Source organism: Guyanagaster necrorhizus (assembly GCF_019112545.1).
Source record: "Guyanagaster necrorhizus MCA 3950 unplaced genomic scaffold BT62scaffold_15, whole genome shotgun sequence".
NCBI lineage: Eukaryota > Fungi > Basidiomycota > Agaricomycetes > Agaricales > Physalacriaceae > Guyanagaster > Guyanagaster necrorhizus.
The window spans coordinates 1250058-1273633 of record NW_025064894.1 but is presented as its reverse complement, the minus strand read 5'-3'; the positions used below and the strand labels follow the sequence as shown (position 1 = coordinate 1273633).

The following is a 23576-nucleotide window of genomic DNA, read 5'->3' as shown; positions in this document are numbered from 1 at the left end:
GAGCTTGGACGGAAAGTATCTTTCCGTTTGCGAACCAGATCCAAAAATATATCAGCTTAAAAAAAATCTACAGTATTAAGTGAGTTACCGGAATACGAAGTAGCATAAAAGCTTCAATAAACCGGCAATATTATAAACCGATGTAATGAGAAATAGATAAAACCCTCATGACAGCAACTATCCTAGCCATTCTTTGGCAAGAGCAATAGGAGCTGCGAGCACCATGGCCAATGCGACGCAAGCCAGTAATATCTCCTTTATTCCCGCCTTGAGTGTTTCGAATTCCGGCATACTCATCTCAGCCTTAGCATTGACATGTTCTCCCTATCAGACACGTCACGCATTTCTATCAAGCAGCGCCTACGCACAGGATTCATTAAATCGGCCCTCTTCGACTCCAGGGCTGATAATCTCATCAATCTCTTTCTCTATGAGAGATGAGTCAAGTGAACATGGACACGAAACTATACCTCACCTGGATGCATCGCAGTAAGGAATGAAAGAACGCTTACGCACTGCCAATGGTGCATTATGCCAGGTAGATTGCCGCCTACTCCTACTCGGGGTCCGGTCCTGGTGTCATTAGCTGCTTCAGTAGATGAAAAACGAAAACAGTCAGCTAAAATGATGCATCTGAGCTAAAGAAATTGTGGTAAATCTGTTCAAAATTCATTACAGATAGATCGATCCATTGAAATAGAAGGAACGGTCCAAGGGGACCCCATTTTAGGAGACAAGAGCCTAGAACGCCATGAAAAGGTCCCGCAGCCCAACAGGTCCTTACCTCGTTCTCACAGGGCTATGCCAAACAAAGCATGTCATTAAGGGAAGAAAACTTGACTGGACGTTTCAAAATACAACAAGAGAATAGATCACTATCACGACTTCATCAGCCCTGTAGGAACACGAATATCGGCGAATCTATTCACCTGGAAGTACATCTTCTTTCTTTGGTCTTTATGCACAGGCTTAAAGAACCTGCGGTACTTCTCAAGAATTTCTGCAGGCGTTCCCGAACCCGTATCTGAGGAGGCGCTCCAATCTTCGTCCATCCCCAAGGGCGAGTCGGGAGAGAAATGATAGTTTGCTCGGGAACATACCATGTCCGCATCTGGGATATTGAAGATTAACAAAAAGCGAGGGGATAAGAGCAAAGAAACTTACAATAAACGGGTGCTGGTATAGATACCGCTCGTGTCGACCTGGCGTATACGTAGCATAGAGCGTTTGTGAGCGTTTGAAGGTTGTCAGGACTGGGAGAAGGGAGCGTCAGTCCTGGAATACGGACTTAAGAGGATTTCCGACGTACGTCATCTGATTCTCCTGAAATCGAGGATAAATGTCAGCGATAATCCGTATAAGGACACGAGGTACTCACATCATGTAGAACCTTCGTAATCGGCATCATAAATACATGAGATATCGGAAGCATTGACTAAGACCTACCGAATAATGCGTGGGCCGACTGGTTCCCAACAATCCCCCATGACTCTGAAGATAAAAGTCAAATTCGGTGGGGTGGCCGATGCCTCGATCGACAACGGTGCCTGCTTGGCAATTGCCAGTATCATCTGCAGTTTCTCTGCTTGTCGGGAAGAACCTACTCATACAAAATATTAGACACGGCAAAGAGTAAGAGTATTCTCACCGAATATGATGACGCTTTGCAACAATGATAAACGTGATCTTGGCGTCCACTGCCAATTTCTTGCACGCCGCTACCAAGAGGAGATTAGGCGTCGTTTCAGGGAGATATCGTGATGCGTACCTTTCAGTGCTGCGAGTTCTGTAGATGATAACATGATTAGTATATCATTGTAATGTGCGGATACATACCAGTATCGAGAACCTCCTTAAATTGTCCTTCAGAAACACCATCTAAAAGAAACGGTGAACGTCAGAAGAGCATTCACGGAAGATTATCTCACCTCGATAAACAATGATACGCTTAGGCTTAATCTGCGCCGGAGTCTTCTTCTCCACGTGTTGGTGGTAGCCACAATAATCCATGATCAGCTCCTAAACAATTTCATGCTTTAATATCCGCCGACAGAAGAAAACCCAGCGCTAACCTCACACATGGCCTGGAAATGCTCGATGATTTCCTGTCGTCCTTTCTGGACTTGCATCGCTGCAAAAAACCGTAATATCAGCATGGTACGGCCAACCAGAGATGATCAGACATGCTCGCGACGTATCTTGCTGTGTGTGAGTCCACACTACCGACCGCAGCCGTGTACGACGGGCGGTCGTTAGCCCCGGGAGGAGGATGCATAACATCCGCACCTAATACTCGATAAGCAATGCCCAGATGCCAAAGAGAGAAGACCCACCGATGATCATAGTCGGGTACCGTGAGTCCGTCAGGGCAGTCACAGACTCTGACGACGGAATAAGATTGATTCCTCCAAGCTTGACATTCAGCCTAGTGCAGAAAACGATGAGTCCAAGGTCGCAAATAGTCGATTCGTGCCTTACTTCAAGCACACATTCGCAAAGTATTGCGGTTTGGCATACGAGCACTTGTGTCCAATCATGCATTGCGTCGGGATACCAGCCTAAGTACACCCTGAGCGAGGGACAAAAAGCAGGATGCTGAAAGATGCTTACAACACAATCACCGAAACTGAGTACGCATACGAGTAAGTCGCCGTGATCGAAGGGAAACAAAAAAAAACATACTGTTTTATCTTGTTGTAGATATCATTAGCATTCGTCGGCAAGACGGCAACGATGAGAGTTGGCTTCATTCGGGCAGCATCAACGAGGCCTTGTTCGACCGTACCTTGGCCATTGAACCACGTCGTTTGGGCTGGGTCGTCAATCTGGATACCTAAGAATGGCCATGGCATAAGACGATGATTTTTACGAAAATTAAGACATACGCACCGACTTTCTTACACGCATCGATAAATGCTTTAGTCATTTTTGAACATGTCACCGGGTCAAAGTGCTTCTTTAACTCGAATATGATCAGCACCCACTTCGTGACACGTTTCGGCTCGAAGAGGTGTTTGTCCGTCCTGTAGGCGTAAACATTTAGAAGGATATAATGGAGAAGGGGAAAGACGAAATGTACATGTTCCATTTCCCATCCTTAGGTGTCTGTAAACCAAAAGCGATCAGAAACGCCAGTATACGATCCAAATGGATAACAAACATACAATTGTCTTTTGTCGACTGTTCTTACCATACTCCAGGACAGGCGGGACCAAGATTCGCGCGTTAACCTCGAGAGGTTCGCGAGAGGTTACGGTCATGCCAAAATGCTGCACGTACTCCGAGCGACCATACGCCAGTACCTATCATGAGTGAAGGCTGTCAGCCGGACGGTACACTCAAATGAAAATAGAAACATGCATCAAGTCCCTGCGTGATACTCCTCAGTCGGTCATTCGGCTTCATCGTCGAGAAGTCTCGAACTTTCGCGATGACCTCTCCCGAAATTTGCTTCCGCATGATCTGGCCAGGCTTGATATAGCAGAGCTCGATAGGTATGAAAGCACCATTCCCGATCTATCCATAGATAAATACCTCAATTGACATGAAACATCACTCGGTCCTCACCTCCGCACAAATGAAGTCGGGGTACTGTAAGCGCACATTATACATCCGCTGGAGATGGTCCACGACGTTCGTCAGTCCATTCTGGGGGGACGTGAACCACATGGCACGAGCTCCCTCCAACGATAGCTTCCTCACGACCCTTTCGAGATCCGACCGCCCAGGGAACCTTACCGTAACACGCACGCCGCTAATCTGTCTACTCAGTTTGCGGATATCACTAGCGGTAAGCCCCGGACCAGGGATGAACGTCCTCGGGTTCAAGGCTGTGTTCTTCCTTCCAAGCATCTGCAAAAGAACATCAGTTAGTGTCCCAGGCATGTACATCGCCCCCGTGGAAATATCGATGTTGATGAACATCGATCCGATGGTGGGTCGCACGGACTGGAAGTATCCCCGCCAGAGCTGGACGCCGAGTCCGACATTTGAAATCTCAGAGTCAGTGAAGAAGGAGCGGATGTTAAAGGGGTGGTTGAGGGAAGGTTCCATGCGTACAACGACGTTCAGAGCCTATGTCAAAGGAGGATGTTGAGCCTTTGAGAGCGCAAAGGTGATTGGAGACACACCGTGATCGCCGTCAAGACACTGTTCTCGAGTGACTGATTACCCTCGATAAACCGTTTTAGAACCCTGTACATCAAGTCAATTCAGACAGAGGAAAACATAAATACGAATCGACGTACTGTGGGTTGACGACTGAAGCCTCCGTAAGCTTTATCTTGAAGACGCGTGGTGGAGTTGAATTTGGGCCCGACGGTTTGTTTCCGTATGGAATCTTGAACTGTAACAATTGCCTGAGCCACTGATCACGTACACCAGGAATGGACGACATACCTCGACCGAACCTTTCTCGTCAACGTCGAGTCTCTTGACCGTGAATGCAATCTTGCGTCCATCGTAAACGGCGCGAGGGTTGAAGACCTCAGGCGCGATCTCCGTCTGAAGCAGCTTGAATAGCTCCATGTTAAATCGAGCTGGAAGAGTCACCATCTTGTCCGATGAGACGACTAGAGATGTGAGATTACAACACGATTGTGAAGGATAAAAGAAAAAAATCAACATACCGACTATCCCGAGAGATCAGCATAAGTGGAACAATCAAGAATGCGAAACTCACCGTCGTACTGGTAAATGGTGCATTCGGGCACCGTAGTAGGGAAGGCATTGATCTTAATTTTGACCAATCTACCAGTGGCACCGAACGCCGATCGCTTGACGCCAACCGTCGTAATATGGTCGCCACTATTCAAAGCTGGGATGACTTGCAGGCGGGGTGCACCGCGACGCGCTCCTCCACGCAAACCGAGAATCGCAGGGCCAGCAGGACGGGAAAGGGCTTGAGTTGATTTTGGGGGCATTTGAACGATGAGATGGGTGGTGGATAAGAAACAATGACATGCTAAAAAGAAACGGTTAAAAAGCGTCTTCCTTTGTTCTCCGCTTTGAGTCAGTTCAGGGCCAATTCGGTCCGAAACCGTAATTATCAGTACATGTGTAATGGGGAACCGAAAACAGTGCGAGCTGTTTCCAGAGAGATCAGCAACATGAGCAGAAGGTCCTGGTTACCGTCCTGTTCGAAAGACAAGGACTGATAGTTGTATTGAAAGTCGAACGCATTGAATGCTTGAAGAATGAGATAGCAATTCGGAAACACTGCCTCAACATCCCCTGAGACAACGTGGAGACCCTGCGAGTGCATATTAGGCGGCAATAAAAGTGAGAAAAGATTGCATACCTTCATACGCGGGGAAATTGTACGGACACTCTGCGAGCTGTTTGAAGCGTCCGTGATTCAAGAGCTTCGCTAGATGAGCACCGCTGCAGGGAGCTCACAGCACTTGCAAGATCCCTCACTCAGATTGAGAATTGCGACCTCCTCTTTAGGTTCGCACTTTCACTGTCTGGACCGACATTCAGAGATTAGATACCAAGAAGAGTGAACTTACAGGCTTGATATCCGGAACAGTGTGATTTTATCGAATGCGTATGGACCCATCTACCGTCTACAAAGAGTTCGGTATTAATGGCAAGTGAAAACGTAGCTAAATACATCACGCACCAAAAAACACAGTTCTTAGAATCTAGAGACGGTGGTTTGTCACGCCTTGTTCTTTGCCACCATTTGTCGTATCATCCCAAGCTCCAAGAAAATAGGGATCCATTCAGCAGGGATGTATTTGTTTCTTGTTTTGGACGTATCCTATGACTTAGAGACGACAGTCAAGCGGTTATTGATGAAACAAGGCTAAGAATGTAGACATACAAACCGAACCAAAGGCATACTGCTGGATAAGAAGGAGCAACTAAGGAGCGCAACGTTGAACGAGAATCGAACGACGGGGCTGATAGAGATTCAACCCAAGTAGAGCAATAGACGGTCAATGAACGCACCTTCAGACAGTGTATATCGCCTTAACCGATGTACAGCAACGCCAGATCTATAGAATCAAGCTATGACAGTACAGGAGTTGGATTGGATATATTTTCTTGAACTCGTTCGAAGGTCAGGAATCAGACGTCCGTTTTCACCTTATTTGGTTGTGAGAAGTCCTTCCGTTGCGGAATCTCCTAGCCTTTATTTTTGAAGCTGCAGATAAGGATAGGAATGAAAATGTTTTCCGAAAGAAAATCCTGTATGAGCACGGTACCAATATTGCCGAGACGGAAGAGATCCTAATCCTTGTATGATACTATTCATTTTACGTGCAAACTACCGTCAATAAGGGAATGGCTCTTCCTTGTGAACAGCAGAATGGTGTCTGTCAATCTCATCGTGGTGGTGGTGTTAGGAAAACATAATCAAGGGACGCACCGGGTTAGTCAGCGCTTGGGTTAGGGTTATCACGAGCCACCAGGACTCGCCGCCATCTTACTTAGGTTTTGCGCCTTGTTCACAAAGAGCCGCGGCTCTTCCAAATTTTTGGGCATGAATTCGTCTTTCAACTTCTGGTACATATTCCGCGAAGGGGGTATCGGGCCGTTCCGTGCCAGGGGTACGTAGTCGGTTCAGGCCTGGATCGGAAACAAAGTCGACCTTTTAGGGAAAATTGACAACGTTTCGGGACTGGGAATCAAGTTTAGTGTTTAAAGGCTTTTTCTGAACCCTAATAAAACTGCGAACACCCTCTCTGATACGTTAATGTAGGATGTAGCTGCTCATCGGTCTGAGAAAGAGGCACATGTAAATAATTAATAACTGATATGACGCTAAACAAGCGCTAGCCGGAAGAACGGCCCGAGTTAAATCACCGTAAATTATCGTTATCCTAACCGAAGCCACCACCATCAAAATTCGTCGATCCATTCTTCTCTCGTGCCCTCTGCGATCGCTCTCATAACGAGAGAAGGCAAACTATTCTGTGAGTATTTATTTATCTTATTCACATCTTACTGAAATGCTAGATTTTCAATGCAAGACTTGGTTACGGGACCAATTCGATGCATAAAAATGACAGTCGCGCCGATATGTTTATTGAGAAGCATCTTATTCTCCCCATCTCACGGAACAGTGGTATAGCAAGCGTTTGGCGAAGGACTTAGGAGCGGATAAGGCCATGAGGTGGGCCGGACCGACGGTGAAGACACGTCTGGAATGTTATGGGTGTATCAACTCCTGCACTGGTACATGTTTTTTTGGATGCCCTCCTAGAAGACTCACTCAAATTTTCGTAGTATCCTTTCAGTACGCAAGGAAAAAAAATACTGGTTTCGTCAGATTGCAGAACCTTTCTTTGCCAAATTTGTGGATTCCATGGTATACCCGGGCGCCGTGTCATGGTCCATTTATGTCCAGAGCTCTATGCTAACCTGGAGTACAAAGTAAAGTCATTAGTTGCCTTGATGAAATCAGAAAGGAAGGCTTTATATTGAGCCGTGCGGCCGGTCACCTATTCATTTCACCTACCCTTCAGCGGACCCTGCAATCTACGTATCAGTCACCGGAATCATTTGCTTACGACCAAACATACGGGATGTTTTAACCATCATCCCATTGTCCAATCTCGGCATTGTTCTTCATTTGGCCCTACGCCTCTCCTTATCAGCAGGTGGACAACGTCTGCTTCCCTACCTCACCGCTAAAGCTCACGCTGTAGGTCTTCAGCCATCCTCCCGCAGCCCCCCTGCCCCTGACCGCTCTGCAATCATAGTATCCATAATATCTTACGTAGAAAATATACTATCCACTATACAATCCACCCGCGCTCTTCTAGACGGTCTCCTGGCGGGATACCACTGGATATCGACCTCTAATCATTCGCCCGAGTTCAGCACACTTTGGGGCAGCAACGCGGTGCCCACAAAGTTCCAAGCTGGCCAGTTGGAGGCCTCAATCAAAATCCTAGACACTCCCATCAGTGAAATTCAGGCCGAGATCGACCTGCTCCGTAACGCAGTTGCATCCTTGGAATCGCGTGTGTCACGTCTCACGGCAATTAGACGCGACTACAAATCAGTCTCGTCTCCACTCCGTCATTTGCCCGCAGAGATACTTGCGGAGATCCTGTGCTGGACTCGAAAGCCTCGTAGTAATTCCAGGTCAAAAGGGCCATATTACGTCTCTGGGATCGATATTTGCAGGATTGAAGAGGGGCCGTGGTATCTCGGTCAGGTCTTCAGCGCCTGGAGAAAAGCCATCGAGAACCTCTGTCCCGAACTATGGTCGTCATTGACAATAACCGTTCCTCAGGACGACGACTTCCCTCTCCTCCTTGTCTTCAAAAAGGATATGGTAGCTCTGCTCGAACGCGCGCTCGAGCGAGGCCGTGGATATCGTCTTGACTCTTCCTTCAGGTATTCTGTATATGGCGTGATTTCGAATGGACCTGAGGACGAGGTGCGATCTGAAGAAGCAGAAGTCATGAGTCGGTGTTTCTTTCTTTTGTTGGCCCACTCGATGCGCCGGGGATCAGTTGAGCTGATCATACCCGCGTTTCTGCTTCCTCCTATCTCCGATATCCATGGGAGAATCAACAAGCTTCAGGACGTATACTTGCTATGCCAATGACCGGCTGGACAGGGATATCGACGCGTTCGAAATCGCACCCAAGCTGAAAACCCTCCATTTGACAGGTATGCACCCGGAAGCCATTATCCCGTTTCCTCGTGCGAACCTAGTCTCGTTTTTGGATGCAAGACCACTTTCAAGGTCTCAGGGAACGCCTGAATATCTGGATATCATCGCATCAGCTCCCAACATTCTCTTGTTCTCTTATCATCACCACACAGTCATCCCTCAATCTGCTGGTTTGCAATTCCCTATCGTCAGAAACGTATCCCTTCGAACGCTTTCAGCGTCGCTGGGAGGATTCCTCTCTAGTCTCGACTTGCCGGGTTTGACGAGCGTGACGCTCACATCGGGCTGCAAAATGACTAAGGTCGTACATGCCGATGCGATTGTATGTCCTGCAGATGCACTGACTGGGCTTCAAGTTCTGATTCTTCGCTCTCGGTGTTCTTTGACAACACTTCATCTCGTCGACGTCACGATGGATGACCACTTCCTTTCTATCCTTCAGCTATCTCCCCAACTCCTGTCACTTACCATCGAATATCATGTGTGGACTGACGAATCCAGTGTCGCCACTATGAGCCGTCTTTTTCATCAAATGACGGAAACCCGACTTATAGGAGACAATGTCCATTACACCCTGGTTCCTTCACTAAAGGAACTAGCTATTATTATGCATCAAGTGGATGATTTGCCCGTCAATTTCCTCAACCAGGACTTTTTGGACATGGTTACCGCACGTCGAATGCTTCGTCATGAATCTCTGTTTGAAATTCTCGAAGTCAAGGTTGCAGGGAGGTCATGGTATGTGCCTTTCTTACATAATGGTAGTGGTGATGTGTTGGACGACTTGGAGTATGAGGTCCTTCATATTCATTTGGACTTTGATGATCAGGAGGAGCAAAATTTGGTCATGGAAGATTATACCAGTGGTTTTGAGAGTGATTAAATGGGGTTTACAAAGCGAAAAGCTGTTTGGTTGCATACGAGGATCTGTGTACCGGTGTTACAGTTTAGGGATAATAATGGTGTTCCATTCTTACTACCAGATAATAATCATACAAGTTTTATAGTATTTAGAAATTTTATGATAAAAAAATCCAAAGCAATAAACCAATCCTCCAAAATTTGAACTTTTTCGGTTCAGCGCCAAGGTATGAACGGGCCTGAATCCTATTTCGGTACGGCTCTGGGCCTTCCGGCTTCCGTCATTCCTTTCGACTAACAACATTCCATGTTCCTCGTAGAGCTGCTCTGGTAAAGACCGTCGATTGCCCCCGCGTAAGATCTCGCTTATATCATGACCTGCACGTCAACTAACCACTTTGCAGTAAAGTTATGATGCTATCAAAAACAAAGTCGGTGTCCACCCGTTCCTTGATGACCTGCTATCCAAATACGATTGGACGTCTGGTCATTCTTCCGATCTTACGATACTCATACACACCAACACCGTACCAAGAGCCTTCCAAGCTGTTCAGTTGGAGGCATCAATTGAGAGCCTTGATGCGCCCATCTCCGAAATCCAGAGAGAGATCAGTCTACTGCGGAGTGCAGCTACGGCTCTTGAGACGCGGATGTTTCGACTCAAAACAATGAGGCACGATTTTCGGACAGCATTATCCCCTATCTGTCGCTACCCAACGAAATCCTTGTTGAGATTTTCTGCTGGACAGCAGAAGAAAGTACGGAGCCCAGATCCATGGGACCCGACTGCGTCTTTGGATTCAATGTGTTGAGTATCGCGGAAGGACCATGGTATCTCGCCCAAGTGTGCAGCTCGTGGAGAGGTGTGGTTGGGTCTCTCTTTCTTGAGATCTGGTCGACGGTGGAGGTCAATGTGCCACGTAAAGCTGTTGGATAGGACGATGAATCGAGTGTCGCGGTCCTCAATAAGAACATGGTCGCTCTTCTTGAATGGGCCCTTGAGTATAGTCAGGAGCATAACCTTGATTTTTTCTGCAGGCATGAGGACTCTGACGAGATGGAGGGGGAATGATCCGCAGAGCAGCTGGTCGAAGATGAAGTGATGAACCAGTGCTTTTATCTTTTGGTGACCCATTCGAAGCGCTGGGGATGCATAGAACTGATCATGCCTCCATCGCTTCTGTCTCGTCTCTCCATTGTTCGTGGCAGGCTCGACAGAATTGAAGAGGTATCCTTGACATGCGGAGGGAATACTAATCCTGGTGCTGTTGATGCGAGCTGCAAATATTCTATTTGATAGGCATGCACATGGAAGCAGACGTCTCATTCCCTGGGGAGAATTCATCTCATTCTTAGATGCGAGGAGGCTCATAGATTATAACACCAGACCAAAATATCTGGATATCGTCACATCAGCTCCTCGTCTTTTCTCCTTTTCATATCATCATCATAGCCTTATCCCTCAATCCTCTGATCTGCCTTCTTATTTTGTCCAAAATGCATCACTTCAGAAGCTCTCAGCGTCTCTGGGAACGGCGTCATTTTACCCCGTCTGAAATGGATGACTGTGACGTCTGGTTGTGATAATGACGGTCCCGTGGATTCAACGCTAATCGAGTGCTTTCTCGATGTGTTCTCCCACCTTCATTCACTCATCGTTCGCTATGAATGATCCCTGACAGAGCTCCGTTTCGTTGATGTTCAGATGGATGACCATTTGCTCCTCATACTCAAGCTAACACCCCAACTCATCACGCTCGGCTTTGAATGGAACCATCTGTTCACACCCCTCAGGCCGCAATTCATCGTTCACAGTCTTTTCGTCGAAATGTCGGAGATTATGCGTGTTGGAGATGGGGACAGTTATGCCATTCTTCCGTGTTTGAAGAAGCTTGAGTTGGACATGGAGGAAGTTAACCTTACTTCGGTCCCTTTTCTTGACACTAACGACTTTGTGGACATGATTTCCTGCGATGTGAAGTTCGCGCTGGCATGCAAAGGCTTGAAAGTCTTCACGTAATTTCTAGATGCGGCTTTTATTTGCCCTTTCAAGATGAGGATGGTGTAGAGTTTCTGGCGCGTTTGAGAGACGATGGCCTTGATATTTGCTTAGGTATCCATGATCATGAATATGACCGGCAGACGTATATAGGACCCGATGATGATTGAATCATTGGATTTAAGAAAACTAGCGTTATATGTTGATACCACAACCGTAATGATTGTTTTCCTTTGCCGCTAGTGCAGAGAGGGAGTGGCTCTCAGCTGTAATCACTGACTCATCGAAGATGTTTGGATCAGGCTCAGGTAGTACCGGAGACTAGGACTCTACTGGAACAGGGGATGCTCAGTATGCTATCCATGGGCAGTATTTGCAAAGTCTGCAAACTGGACTGCCATGAATCTCTGGAGTTACCACGGTACATCTTCTGAATACTGGAAATATGTTACACAATTCTAAATATAATCAGCGTGGTTGAACTCCTGAATTTATTGGACAGTTACCATGGGCTATGCAGTTTTCATGGACATCATTCCCATGGACTGATTTTAGAAAGCAGACCAATAATTGCTGAAATATTTTGATGAGTATATGAAGTACATGTCGTTCTTCATCCATAGTGAGGCCTGCTGGGAGAGAAACAGGATTTTTAGATGTCGTAACGCCTTGGTGATCAATATCGTCAATGTAAAGCATAAAGAAGGTGTGGAAGACATGTGGAACTGATATTTGTTGATGGCATTCATAGGTACGTACCGAGTGGATGATTTTTTATGCACTGTCTAAGATCAATTTTAGCTTCAAGAGATCTGGGAAATGCGGTGAAGACCATTAATGAACTACCAGAGGGTTACACGGGCAGGATGAAAATCATACCGAATGACCTCAATCCCATGTCGTCCGCCAAAAACGATTTATTCTCGTCAGTCTCAGGGCTATCCTGGACATTGTTACTATAAGTGATTGTTTTACTGCTCTTTGTTAATGTACAGCCGCGGAGGGAAACGCCAGAGAATGCTCTTCATCTGCGACACTCTATTTTTCAGCCTATCTCTTACCAGACTCATATACTTGCATAAATTCCCAAGTCTCAAGGACTTTAAAATTCTCCGTCCTTGTTCGTCCGGATTGACTAGGACCAGACTCTAGCGCTACCATTCCTTACATGTGAAACTGCCTACAACAACCGTTTTTTTTGTTGTATGTGCGAAAACGCCCTGTCTGCAAATAGAAGAACACGATTTTCCAGAGGTCTAGGTGCCGTGCTAGATCACAAGCTCTCCAACATGATCCCTGGGCAGCTGATATCGGAAGGAACTTTCAATCAAATTCACAAGCCTGACCAAGACCAGGAATCGCGCAAGAGCCCCATCTTGCCCATTACTTTACCGTCCCATTACTTGACACTGGAGAAACTAGTGGACACAATAGAGAGCGTCACGGTGGTGCATCACGAGGTACGTGGATTGGCCCCATCTTTGCATAATTTTATACATAACCCCGAACCAGGATCATCTCTTCCATCGTATCTCACATCCTCATTGGAGGCAACGTGCCGGTGCCTCAGGATCTCCTACGGACTATGCCCTTCCATGCAAGCAGTGACGGAAGTAATGAGACGAGCTCGAGGGTTATATGAAGGACTAACCTGATATTGTCGACAAGCTCCGAGCTCGTCATATCCTATCTTTCCAGAGCAAGGGTCCTCAACGGCGAAGAGACCATCATCCACACCTGCTCCCGCAGTGTTCGTTCCAACAGCCTTCATGTATCACGCGAAGTCTGTGAGGCTGCCCTACGGATTACCGAGACTTATTATAGCATATGAATGTCTCCACGACGAGGAATATTATGCTGCTGATTGCAGGTTATTCTTTCCATGGGTAGCAGGTGAAACGGTGATCCCAGAAAAGCTTAGCCCATATGCTAAACATTCGGTCTCCGGAAGGATCCTGAGGGTGCTCGTTTTGTTGGCCTTTGACGAAAGTATTTATTTCAATTTGCATGAGAGTATATAGTATTGATAGCCAACATGCACTTGATGACGATGAGCATCATAGAGTTCTCCCTTCTCCTTTATCCATAGGCGATATGGTTCTACAAGCTAATAGCCCAAACTGGAAACGACTTTGCGTCCTTGTCTGTTTACCAAATGCTGTATCATAGACAGGATTTTCGTATCGAACCTGTCGCGTCTCGCTTGGACTTTATGCTTGGCATTTCTCATGTTACTGCAACATCTTGGAGGTGAGCACTTATACCACCAAGAAACAAGAAATATTTGGAATGATCCAAAAGTTGAAGTTCGATGGTTTAGTGATGGAAAGCTCTGAATGAACGCCTTTTTGGGTTCCTGCCCCGGGCGCTCAGCAAATTATCGCTGATCATCAATCGAAGATCACTCTTCGGGTATCTCGCGGCCGCCCATAACGCTGTTTCCATAGACATTGTATTTAATGACGATCTTACACATGCTTTGATATCCGAGCACCAATATTCTGGTGAGAAACCGGCGAGTCCTTAAAGTGAATAGCCCTGAGTACGTATCCAGGGATGAATGGTCAGACATCATTGATATACTACGGACTTGTTTTCTCCCAAAAATCCACTTGGATTCACACTGTTGTCAATCGTTTCTGCTTCTCACGGGAAAAATCCAAGCCGCAAAGGTGAAAAATTATGCATTTAAATTATGCTTCGGATTCTCTCGAAATCTCTCTCGTCTACGTGCCCGTATGACATTCTACCTCGCCATCCAACTATAATTTTAAACACGACCACCGTCCCATACCATTGACTCGAAACATCTTCAGGATGGTACCACTTGTGGTAAAAGTCCGTCATGCGGTTAAGCAGCCGGCCGTTTGTTTTTGCCTTTGCAGAGAAACAGACAAGATAGCTCTGCCCCCCGGATGATGACATGGTTTGGTAGTTCTCCAGGCGCTCCTCTGCATACCTCGACAAGTCCGGCATCGGGTACGGGTGGTTGTACGTGCATTGGAAGATGACACGGTTAACGCCATTACTGTCTAGTGTGTACTATGAGCAGAAATTCAGCTTGAGAGCAGTGGACTTCGCACCTAGAGGGGGGTCTGGGAGGAATTCGTACGCATATACCTCGAATTTTGACATTGTAATGGCAGCAAATGGATGAAGTACTGTGATTAAATATTGTAGCTGTTAATATCGGAGACGGACCGGTTTGCGCGTGTTCATTGGCGCGGATACACACGCTACACAATAAAACGAGATAGAGTTTGGCGTCAGTGATGTACCCGGTGCCGCACGATGGTTGCGACTAAGGGGGTCTCACCAGTTTGCTACGAGCTATGAGTACAGTTAAAGAACAAACGCAGAACATTTCGTACCCACTCATGGAAAGAATATCAGTCAAGTGAAAGGAGGAGACAATGGATGAGTCGCATTTACTGCAGTAGGGAGCCTTGCTATCTGCTAATATTTAGGATAATCAGCTATTCCAGATATTCCGTTGTCGTGAGAAGGCCGGTCGCATGATTGATTATTGAGTGATGACTAGCCGTTTATTTGATGGAAGAAAGCTTCGAGCCATGCTGCGGCAAGTGTGGAAATGATAGGTCATTGGGGGTGCAAGAATAGATAACAGATATGCATCTGTGGTGTCAGCACACTATATATAAATGTTCGGTTAGAACAATCCGTTGTCTAGAGGGCTCAGTATACATTTACACTTCCAATCAGGAAGGATAGAAAGAAGGGATTCTGGGGCTAGTATACGCCCTGATCGGCTTCTGCCTTGCCTCACACTGTTTATTCCTAAGATTAGGCACGGGTCTGATAAATAGATACTGTATCAGAAAACATTCACGAAAGCTGAGTTGTATGCAGAACATTGCCGTAAACGACGATAGATTGGGGTTGCTGTTCCGATCTGATAGTAGATCTGTTTGGGTAATATAGCTAGATGCGGCATTCGTACCGGTACTTACAGAAATCAAAGCAGTTGCGCATTAGAAGATCAATATTACTTACTGAGCACTTATCTTATTCCATTATTTGATACTCCTTGCCAAGCTTTTCTGTGTCGTAATGGTACAGGAGGCAGAGGGACGATGGTGAGGAAGGAATAGCGAAGTAAGTACACCGTGCAATGGACTTGGACATTGGGTAGACATGGATAATGGGGAAGGGGAGTTTGTGAGTCACAGACCAAGTTTGTATGATAGGCTCATTACGCACTAGGATCTGACTTTCGTCGGAAGGCATTGGAACCGTATCGCTAGGTCCGTGATAGTCGGGGGTCTAGCTTACAGACACGCGGAAATCTGCGGTACTACTTCACATGATCTCGGAGGAACCGGTCCGTGCCAATGCTCCCAGCATTCAAGCACCAAATGTTGCAGTTGCGATTCTCATACCTTTTCCATCAGTGAAAATTCTGGAGAATGGGTACACCTTCAGCTCAACTACTGCTCTGGTTGTTAGATGTACTGAGCTCTGAGCATAGTTTCTTTCTTGTGAATGAAGAATTCTTTGCTATCAGATCCATGGCTGGAAATTTGTCTCTGACACAGTGTACTTGGTCATGCTCTTCTTAATATATTCCTAGTTCATTCTATGGAGCCTTATCTCAAAAATAAATCTTACTTTAGTTGTCAATATTGATTTTCTCATAGTAGTCATCTCCCTGAAATGCTCTGCTCTCACCATTGGAAATCAGGAATCAAGTTTGCTCCTCTTGTTTCATCTTTTCAGCAATTGTTTGCACATCCTTCCAGCTGTTTATCTGCAATTCACTGCTACAGTCATTTAAAATTGTAGACCAGCAGTGAATGTTTCTGTTTGTATCTCTCTAAAGAGGAACTTCTATAGCCTTTCAGGATGGAAATTGTAGTCTCATATATTCCACCTTGTAAGTGGTGGATAGTCAGATGCTTTTCCTCTGGATGAGAGATGTTTGATTTGCATCATGGCCAGTGAATCAATTTATAAGCATATATCTTTGAATTTCCTCCATAATATTTCAAGGCAGAGTGGTATTTCATTTCTTGAAATGTAAATGTGATAGTTCTGAATAACTTTTGTCTTGACATGCAGAGCTTTTTCTTCTTTACAAGTCTCAGTCTCCCTAAATTCATGCCATTCATTTCACAAAAGGATAAGACCCAGAGATACTATCTCATTGTGATGATATATGGAGAACTGAAATCCTCAAACTCATTATTGTTAGATCCAGGCATAATATGAGTTGAACTTATGATAAACCAGTGTTGTATTGTGTTCATACAGTCACACTGGAGTCCACTTCTGTTGTTCTACTCATTGTGAGGTTCAAAGCTGTTACAAGTAGGCTTGAGATTGGATAGTGTAGAATAAACTTTAGCTTGAAGCTGAGTCTACTATAGCAAGAGTTATGCTGCCTATATACATTTTGGTCTGTGATAAATATAGTCTGTCCCATTGTAGCTGTCTGTGGGGTGGAACTAAAGAGTGTGTTACAGGTGCATGAAACAATGAAGTATGTGCATCATCAAGGCATTCATCAGCAAGGCATCTATCACAAGTCACAGTACAATGGTGCAGATTGTTCAATATAAATGTAGTTATCAGTCCAGCCAGATAGATAATGAGTATGCACCTGTGATTAGATAGGCACTTGATAAGATAAGATAAGTATGAAAATTGTAACAGTTATGAGAGACAAATTGAGGATTATTTTCCACTGTGTATATGGCCTGCATATTCAGAAGAAATGTATTTCCACTATTTATAGCTCAGCTCTAACAAAAAGACCATTCACAGTAACCCTCACCAGTTTTTGATAAGTGTTCCTTGAGAAACAGCACTTCTTGTTCTAGCATGGATGAAGGAGGTTCATCTGCACCATCATTAGCACCATTGCACTGCACTTTTACAATCATGATGAAAGATCTTTGAGAACTTGCACTGTTCAAATAATCCTAGATAAACAATGATGGCAGAGGCTCTAGTGAGATATAAAAATTTGTGAATAGCTGTCTCTGAGAGTGTGTTGATAATTGTCTCTATTATTGTCTTTAAAACAAAATCAGAGCTGATAAATATCAGTGCAATGTTGGAGAGAATGTGAAGAACCTACTCATTACATCTTTGTTCAGCATTAAAGTTGGTGATAGTCTTCTCTAGCTGAAGTGAGCCTTTATCCAGCTTTCCTCTTGCTGATATTTCTTGACTTCATGCTCAATAGGTAGGATCATGCCATGATATCATGGTGGTATTCCTGAGGAATTGCCACCACTCTGAGCTGTTAATCATGAAATACTATTGATTAATGATAAAGCCAAGTATAATTATTACTTGCCTCATTGCCCTGACTCTATGAAGAGTAAACTAGCTGAGAAATTGCTCAATATAAGAGAACTCACTGGTGGAAACTTGTGTCTCTACTCAAGCAGCTCCAATGTTATGCATCCTGAAAAAGGATGGATCAGATATTTGGACCACCATTGACTGTTAGAAACATAATAAGAACACTCAGAGGAATGTTACCCCCTTTCCAGATCAAGATACCATTCTCCTTGACATTGCTCAAGCTAAGTTATAACCAAAGATTGATCTTTCTAATGCATATGAGCAAGTTCATATTGTATCATCTGATGTATGAAAAACAGCATTTGCCACCATTTTTAGAACTTTCAAGAGTAATATAATGCAGCAAGAAGATTGTAATGCTTTTTTCACATTTTAAAGACTCATAACATCAATCTTTCATGATTATATTGGTGTCTTCATGCATGTATATCTTGATGACTTGTTCATTTATAGTGACAGCATTCAAGAAGATGAAAAACACTTAGCACTTGTATTTGGTAAACTTTATGAAAACCAGCTATTTATGAAGGCAGAAAAGGTTCAACTTTACACTGATAAAATGAACTGCCTTCATCATCTTGTTGATGATAAGGGTCTCTATGCTGATTCTGATAAGCTTGACTGCATCTGAAACTGGAGACAGCCTCAGAACTACAATGATACTGAGAAATTCCTTGGACTAGTGAATTATCTCATTCACTTTCTATCAGATGTGACTGCATATACTGCTCCTCTATCTGAAATGACAAAACATGGATGGCCTTTCTACTGGTGCCCACTCTATTCTGTCTGCTTCTAATCAATCAAGGATTTGTGCTGCAAGATACCAATCCTCTGCTCTATTAGCCCTTCTGTTAAGGAGCATATATAAGTTATCTGTGATGCCTCTATATCTGGCATGGGTGCAATATATGGTCAAGGATCTACCTGACAAACCTGCTGTCTAGCTGGGTTCATATCAAAGAAGTTCACAGACAGCCAGCATAATTACTGTGTTTTTGAAACTGAAACTCTAGCCATGCTTGAAGCCATTCTTAAGTTGAGGAGAATCTCATTAGCTGTCATATTTATGTTGTGACTAACTATAAGGCCCTTGAATTCTTCAAACTCAACATCAGCTATCAAACTCTCAAATGCAGTGGATAGAATATCTCTCATGCTTTGACTTTGATATCACATATGTGAAGGGTGTAACCAATAAGGTTGCAGATGCCCTATCATGACCAATTGGCTAAGTTTGTTAATGCCAATATCTGCATTGACAAAATTGGTGAAGACCTACCTCTAGGATGTAAGAAAGAGGCCAAGAAAATGGTTGTCCAATTTCATGTGATAAAACCACATCAAGAGTTTAAATGCTTCACAGGAAAGCATGAAACTCAAGATCTTGAAGCTGAAGAAATGAAGAATGCTGGGGAACACAATAAACCTGAACCCATTCAATCATCTAATAACAATCCTACTGTCTTTGACTCTAGAGACAATGAGAAAAACTTACAGACTGTTATGGATATGGACCCTACATTCATATCTGATGTATTGTCTTTATATTCCTCAGATCCCATATTTTCAAAGGTGCTCAAAGCTTCCAATGATCATCCTTGCTTTTTCATTGAAAAAGGCTTAATTTAGTCAGAAATTTCATACAAACCTCATGATAGGTTATTTTTCATCCCTAAATCATGTAAGGGCATGCATTCACTTTGAGGAAGCATTATTGAACAAGCTCATGAAGTGGTAGGACACTTTGGTCTGCAACACACTGCTGAGTACATCCATCATTGGTATTGGTGGCCAAAGCTTTATGGCATGTGTGATTTCTTCTGTCATACATGTGAGACTTGCAACAAATCCAAGGGAAACTATAAGGCTCCTGCTGGGAAGTTTCATTCAATGCCTATACCCACACATCTATGGCAATCTATTAGTATGGATTTTATTGAACCATTTTCTGAAGTTAAAGGTTATAATTACCTCTGGGTCATTATCTGCCAGTTGACCTCTCAAGTTCATTTAATTCCAGTTCATACATCTAATACCACCACAAATTTATCTGTGATATATTTCTGTGAGATCATAAGACTACATAGTCTTCTAGAATCCATTGTCTCAGACAGAGATCCAAAGTTCACCTCAGTTTGATGAAAGGAATTATGAAGATTGCTTAGTAGTAAGCTCCTGATGTTTATCTCATTCCATCCACAGACTGATGGAGCTACAGAGTGAGCTAACCACTTTATTGGCCAAATTTTCAGAACCATAATTTGTCCTGATTAACAAGATTAGTTGATTAAGGTACCTATTACTGAATTTGCCATTAATTCAAGCATGAATGTATCTACTGGATTTGCATCTTTTGAACTCATTGGAGAATATATATCTTTAATGATGAGAGAGGTTCAGTATGAGGAATTTGTGCTTTTGCCATTCAAGCTATGCAGAACCTTTATGATGCTCATGATACTCTAATTGCCTCCTGAGTTTTCCAAACACATGAAGCTAATAAACATTGTACCTCTGAACTGAATATTAAACAAGGTTTGAAGGTATATCTATTGACTAAAAATTTAAATCTACCAAAAGCAAGAGCAACTAAACTCATATTGAAATATGTTAGACCTTATGCTGTACTCAACACTGATCATAAATCATTGACATATGAGTTAGACTTGTCAGAAGAGCTTGTCAAACATCATATTCATTCCCACTTCCATGTTAATTTACTAAGACCTTATATTGAAAGCAATGAAGTACTTTTTCTAAATTGCAAAAGGCCTAAACTATATGATTTTAGTTGTTCTGGTGATGCTGAAGAATTTGTTGAAGGCATTGAAGGACATGAATAGAAGAGTAACTCACTTTTATTTCATGTCTAATGGGTTCTAGGTGATATCACTTTTGAACCCTTCTCAAAGTGTATATCACCCAAAGCTCTGGATGAATATCTGACTGTCAGAGGCATTTCTAACCTGATGAACCTACTAAAGGTGTCCACTCAGAATTTTAGACAAAGAAAACAATGTCAGATAAAAACTACAACCTCAAGAGAGTTCACCATCACATACTGATATACTCATAATATCTACATCACACAGCTTTTAAAAATCATATTTTCTTCTCAGAAATTTTTCTGCCTTTTTATAAGCTCTCTGTTAATGGGGCTGAAATCATCATTATGAGTACCACTGGTCAAGAGAACATGAACAATAGATGCAATGATCCAGTTACTATGAGTTTAGAGCAAGTAAATATCACAATTTGTATGACACATCTAAATACTGAAGGTACAGTTATTCTATTCCTCTTTGTGGGTACAAATACAGTTACATAAAACCAACATGAGTGATGAAGAGGTCTTATATGCACACAAGGTGAAAACAGATACAGCAAAGTGCTATCCACTGATCACACTCACACCAACACATATACAATACTCTTAGTTTGTGGGGAGATTATAATGCAATAAAGGTAGTAACAGCAAATATAATTGTCTTCTCCAATGAATCCACTGTATGCAAATAGCAATAATGCATGTACAACAGTTCTAGGTCTCTCTAAGTCTCAAAGCTTTTCATTTTATGAAAACAAGAGATGGAAATGAATGTTGCCAGGTCTTGAGGCAAAGATACTGTAGCTCAATACAATACATCAAAACAATCCCACAACTCTCACAAAGGTTCCAAGCATAGCTCAGATCAAATCAAAATCTCTAACACACACAATACATGACCCAAAGCTTAGCACTCTAAGCAGAAACCAATCACAAATGTGTCCACAAATGCCAAAAAGCTTAGATCTCTGTACACAAGTTTCCAAACCAATTGTAGACCCACAGAATTCAAACCTATGCAATCTAGAGACACAAAACACAATAAAACACTATCCAACAGACTTAAAGGGTTTGAACCTCTGCCATCTGTAGTGCTGCATATCACAAATACCTCAAAAACTCAAGATAGTGTCTTTCAGACACTGCTCTCTTATTCTCAGGCTAGAGCACAATCCAAAACCCCTTATTCAATTGAACTAGAGTCCTGCATAAGCTTTGATGCCTCACACAGTTCTTAGATCTCCCTTAATAATATCAATAAGAAGTCTATTCTCTTGCCTGAAGTTACAAACACAAAACCAGAGCTAGAGTACAAGGCTTTCTGTGCCCAATACACTGCAACTGTGAGAGGGTCAGAAACTTGTATTCTACTCATACAATGTGGCATTTAAATACTCTACTGTGGTACTTACTAATACAACTCTACTATAGTATCTTCAATGTGTAGGACTCTGTTCTGGATTCTGCAGATATTATTTACATGCATATTGCAGTTGACATGCTTATTCTGATCTGAGTTGGGACTGTTTCTGCTGTTTCCTCATGATCTGACATTGACTAGCTGGTCTAGCCAGGTCTGCTCACTTTTTTATTTCTCTGGTGAAGCATTCTGACACTGGAGAACTGTTCCAGGCCCCCAGGATTATCTCTCATGTCTGAAGTCAGTCACAATGACTATGTTCTCTTTTCCAGTGTCCAGACATTCTATCTGACTCACAATATGCACCATTTCTGGTCTAGTGTGCATCAATTAATCCACCCAATGGGTATGTATCATACCTCAGTATAATACAGAGTCTCTCACAGTGTTAGGTGTGCAAAGACACCATAATTATGTGCACAAGTCTCTGAGCATTATGCATGCTATTCACTCTTTGATAGTATTTATCTATTTATTACTTTGTTGTCATCATTCTATTTCTCTGTTCAACACCCAGTTGTTTAGATATCTTTCTTTGGGTCTCAGTTCTCTGTTCTAAGGCATGTTCCATCAGTACATCAATGGATGTGCACCCTTGATCAATGTGATAAGAATTGCCAATCATATTTCAATCATATTCTTTTTATTTTTAGCATGTTTTCTTGTAATGGTATTGGCACATTTAGGGCCAAGTGCTGGGACCTCATGCACAGTCTAACCTCTCTGGTATTAGTCTATCACTAGGCCATGTACTCTGCTCATTGTTACTTCAGTTCAGCATCATAATAGCTATGTTTCTTTGTGCTCTAGACCTGTTTTCAGTTACATGCTTAGTGGACTGGAATATAGTCCATGTATTCTCAATTTTCATAATTTTACATGCCTGAACATAGAGAGGGCATGTCAGCACATGCAAAACCTCTTCACTACCATTACACAACAATCAGTAGATATGAGTGTAAAACATCCAGATTTGCAATCCATCTTCTCTGCCAGATTGAAGAGACCTGCATCTCAGATTGGCAGGAAGTTCCACTTCCTGCAGACCATACAGAAATTGGTACTATGTATGTTTGCACTGAAGGAGAGGACATCCTCTGAAGAGAGTATAGCCAATAAGCATCATTGGTTGAGGTTCCTCTTGCAGGCTCTGACAATCAATGATCAAGAGTGGCATCATACAGCATCTTGACAACAGATGGAGGATAGGCAGAGACCCTTCATGCTCTCCACTCCTCCTCTCATGTTGAAAATCTAGAGTGATCAAAGAGCTTAAGAAAACAACACAGCTTCAGCAACTGATGATAAAAATAGACCCAAACAACAAATATCTGCACCCATTCTCAGAGCTAGCAGCTCCATAGAGATGCACCAAACATGACTATAGAGAAAGACTGAGCATAAACAGAATGGATGGTCTGTCAAAAGATGAGGGAGCATGCCAACACAAAAGAGACATCAAAAAGATACAAACCCAGAACCACCTACTAATATA

The 23576-nt window shown here is 43.5% G+C and overlaps 6 protein-coding genes across 6 annotated transcripts; 4 read left to right on the top strand and 2 right to left on the bottom strand.

The window, feature by feature from the left end:
* The first annotated feature begins 67 nt into the window (after positions 1-67).
* On the top strand, positions 68-836 carry BT62DRAFT_933281 (uncharacterized protein). Its single transcript, XM_043186523.1, has 3 exons — positions 68-428; positions 476-586; positions 785-836. Exons 1-3 carry the CDS (start codon positions 224-226, stop codon positions 823-825), a joined length of 357 nt encoding a protein of 118 aa, XP_043038963.1. The 5' UTR covers positions 68-223; the 3' UTR covers positions 826-836.
* BT62DRAFT_195510 (argonaute-like protein) lies at positions 668-5226 on the bottom strand. The gene is made up of 26 exons (XM_043180012.1): positions 4682-5226; positions 4552-4571; positions 4399-4503; positions 4248-4345; positions 4131-4194; positions 3568-4074; positions 3361-3516; positions 3165-3302; positions 3080-3105; positions 2890-3023; positions 2683-2833; positions 2611-2626; positions 2479-2558; positions 2334-2425; positions 2188-2286; positions 2073-2131; positions 1929-2019; positions 1837-1878; positions 1769-1786; positions 1649-1718; positions 1447-1600; positions 1379-1390; positions 1310-1323; positions 1165-1253; positions 930-1111; positions 668-875 (listed from the first exon to the last, which is right to left on the bottom strand). Exons 1-26 carry the CDS (start codon positions 4920-4922, stop codon positions 873-875), a joined length of 2661 nt encoding a protein of 886 aa, XP_043038962.1. The 5' UTR covers positions 4923-5226; the 3' UTR covers positions 668-872.
* Positions 5227-6843: 1617 nt separating this feature from the next.
* Positions 6844-9562, top strand: BT62DRAFT_994916 (uncharacterized protein). The gene is made up of 7 exons (XM_043190492.1): positions 6844-6923; positions 6981-7185; positions 7734-8398; positions 8582-8634; positions 8711-8960; positions 9081-9376; positions 9404-9562. The coding sequence occupies exons 2-7, from the start codon at positions 7119-7121 to the stop codon at positions 9519-9521; spliced, it is 1449 nt and encodes a 482-aa protein (XP_043038961.1). The 5' UTR covers positions 6844-6923; positions 6981-7118; the 3' UTR covers positions 9522-9562.
* A 1102-nt stretch (positions 9563-10664) lies between these two features.
* Positions 10665-11668, top strand: BT62DRAFT_1007216 (uncharacterized protein; the record flags this gene model as incomplete). Its single annotated transcript, XM_043177326.1, has 4 exons — positions 10665-10761; positions 11011-11156; positions 11205-11479; positions 11527-11668. 4 exons carry the CDS (start codon positions 10665-10667, stop codon positions 11666-11668), a joined length of 660 nt encoding a protein of 219 aa, XP_043038960.1.
* Positions 11669-14186: 2518 nt separating this feature from the next.
* On the bottom strand, positions 14187-14735 carry BT62DRAFT_994914 (uncharacterized protein; the record flags this gene model as incomplete). The annotated part of the gene is made up of 2 exons (XM_043190491.1): positions 14582-14735; positions 14187-14530 (listed from the first exon to the last, which is right to left on the bottom strand). Exons 1-2 carry the CDS (start codon positions 14631-14633, stop codon positions 14187-14189), a joined length of 396 nt encoding a protein of 131 aa, XP_043038959.1. The 5' UTR covers positions 14634-14735.
* A 3514-nt stretch (positions 14736-18249) lies between these two features.
* BT62DRAFT_981288 (DNA/RNA polymerase) lies at positions 18250-19463 on the top strand (the record flags this gene model as incomplete). The annotated part of the gene is made up of 6 exons (XM_043189586.1): positions 18250-18411; positions 18475-18618; positions 18796-18869; positions 18890-18905; positions 18950-19019; positions 19108-19463. The coding sequence occupies 6 exons, from the start codon at positions 18250-18252 to the stop codon at positions 19461-19463; spliced, it is 822 nt and encodes a 273-aa protein (XP_043038958.1).
* Between the last annotated feature and the right edge of the window lie 4113 nt (positions 19464-23576).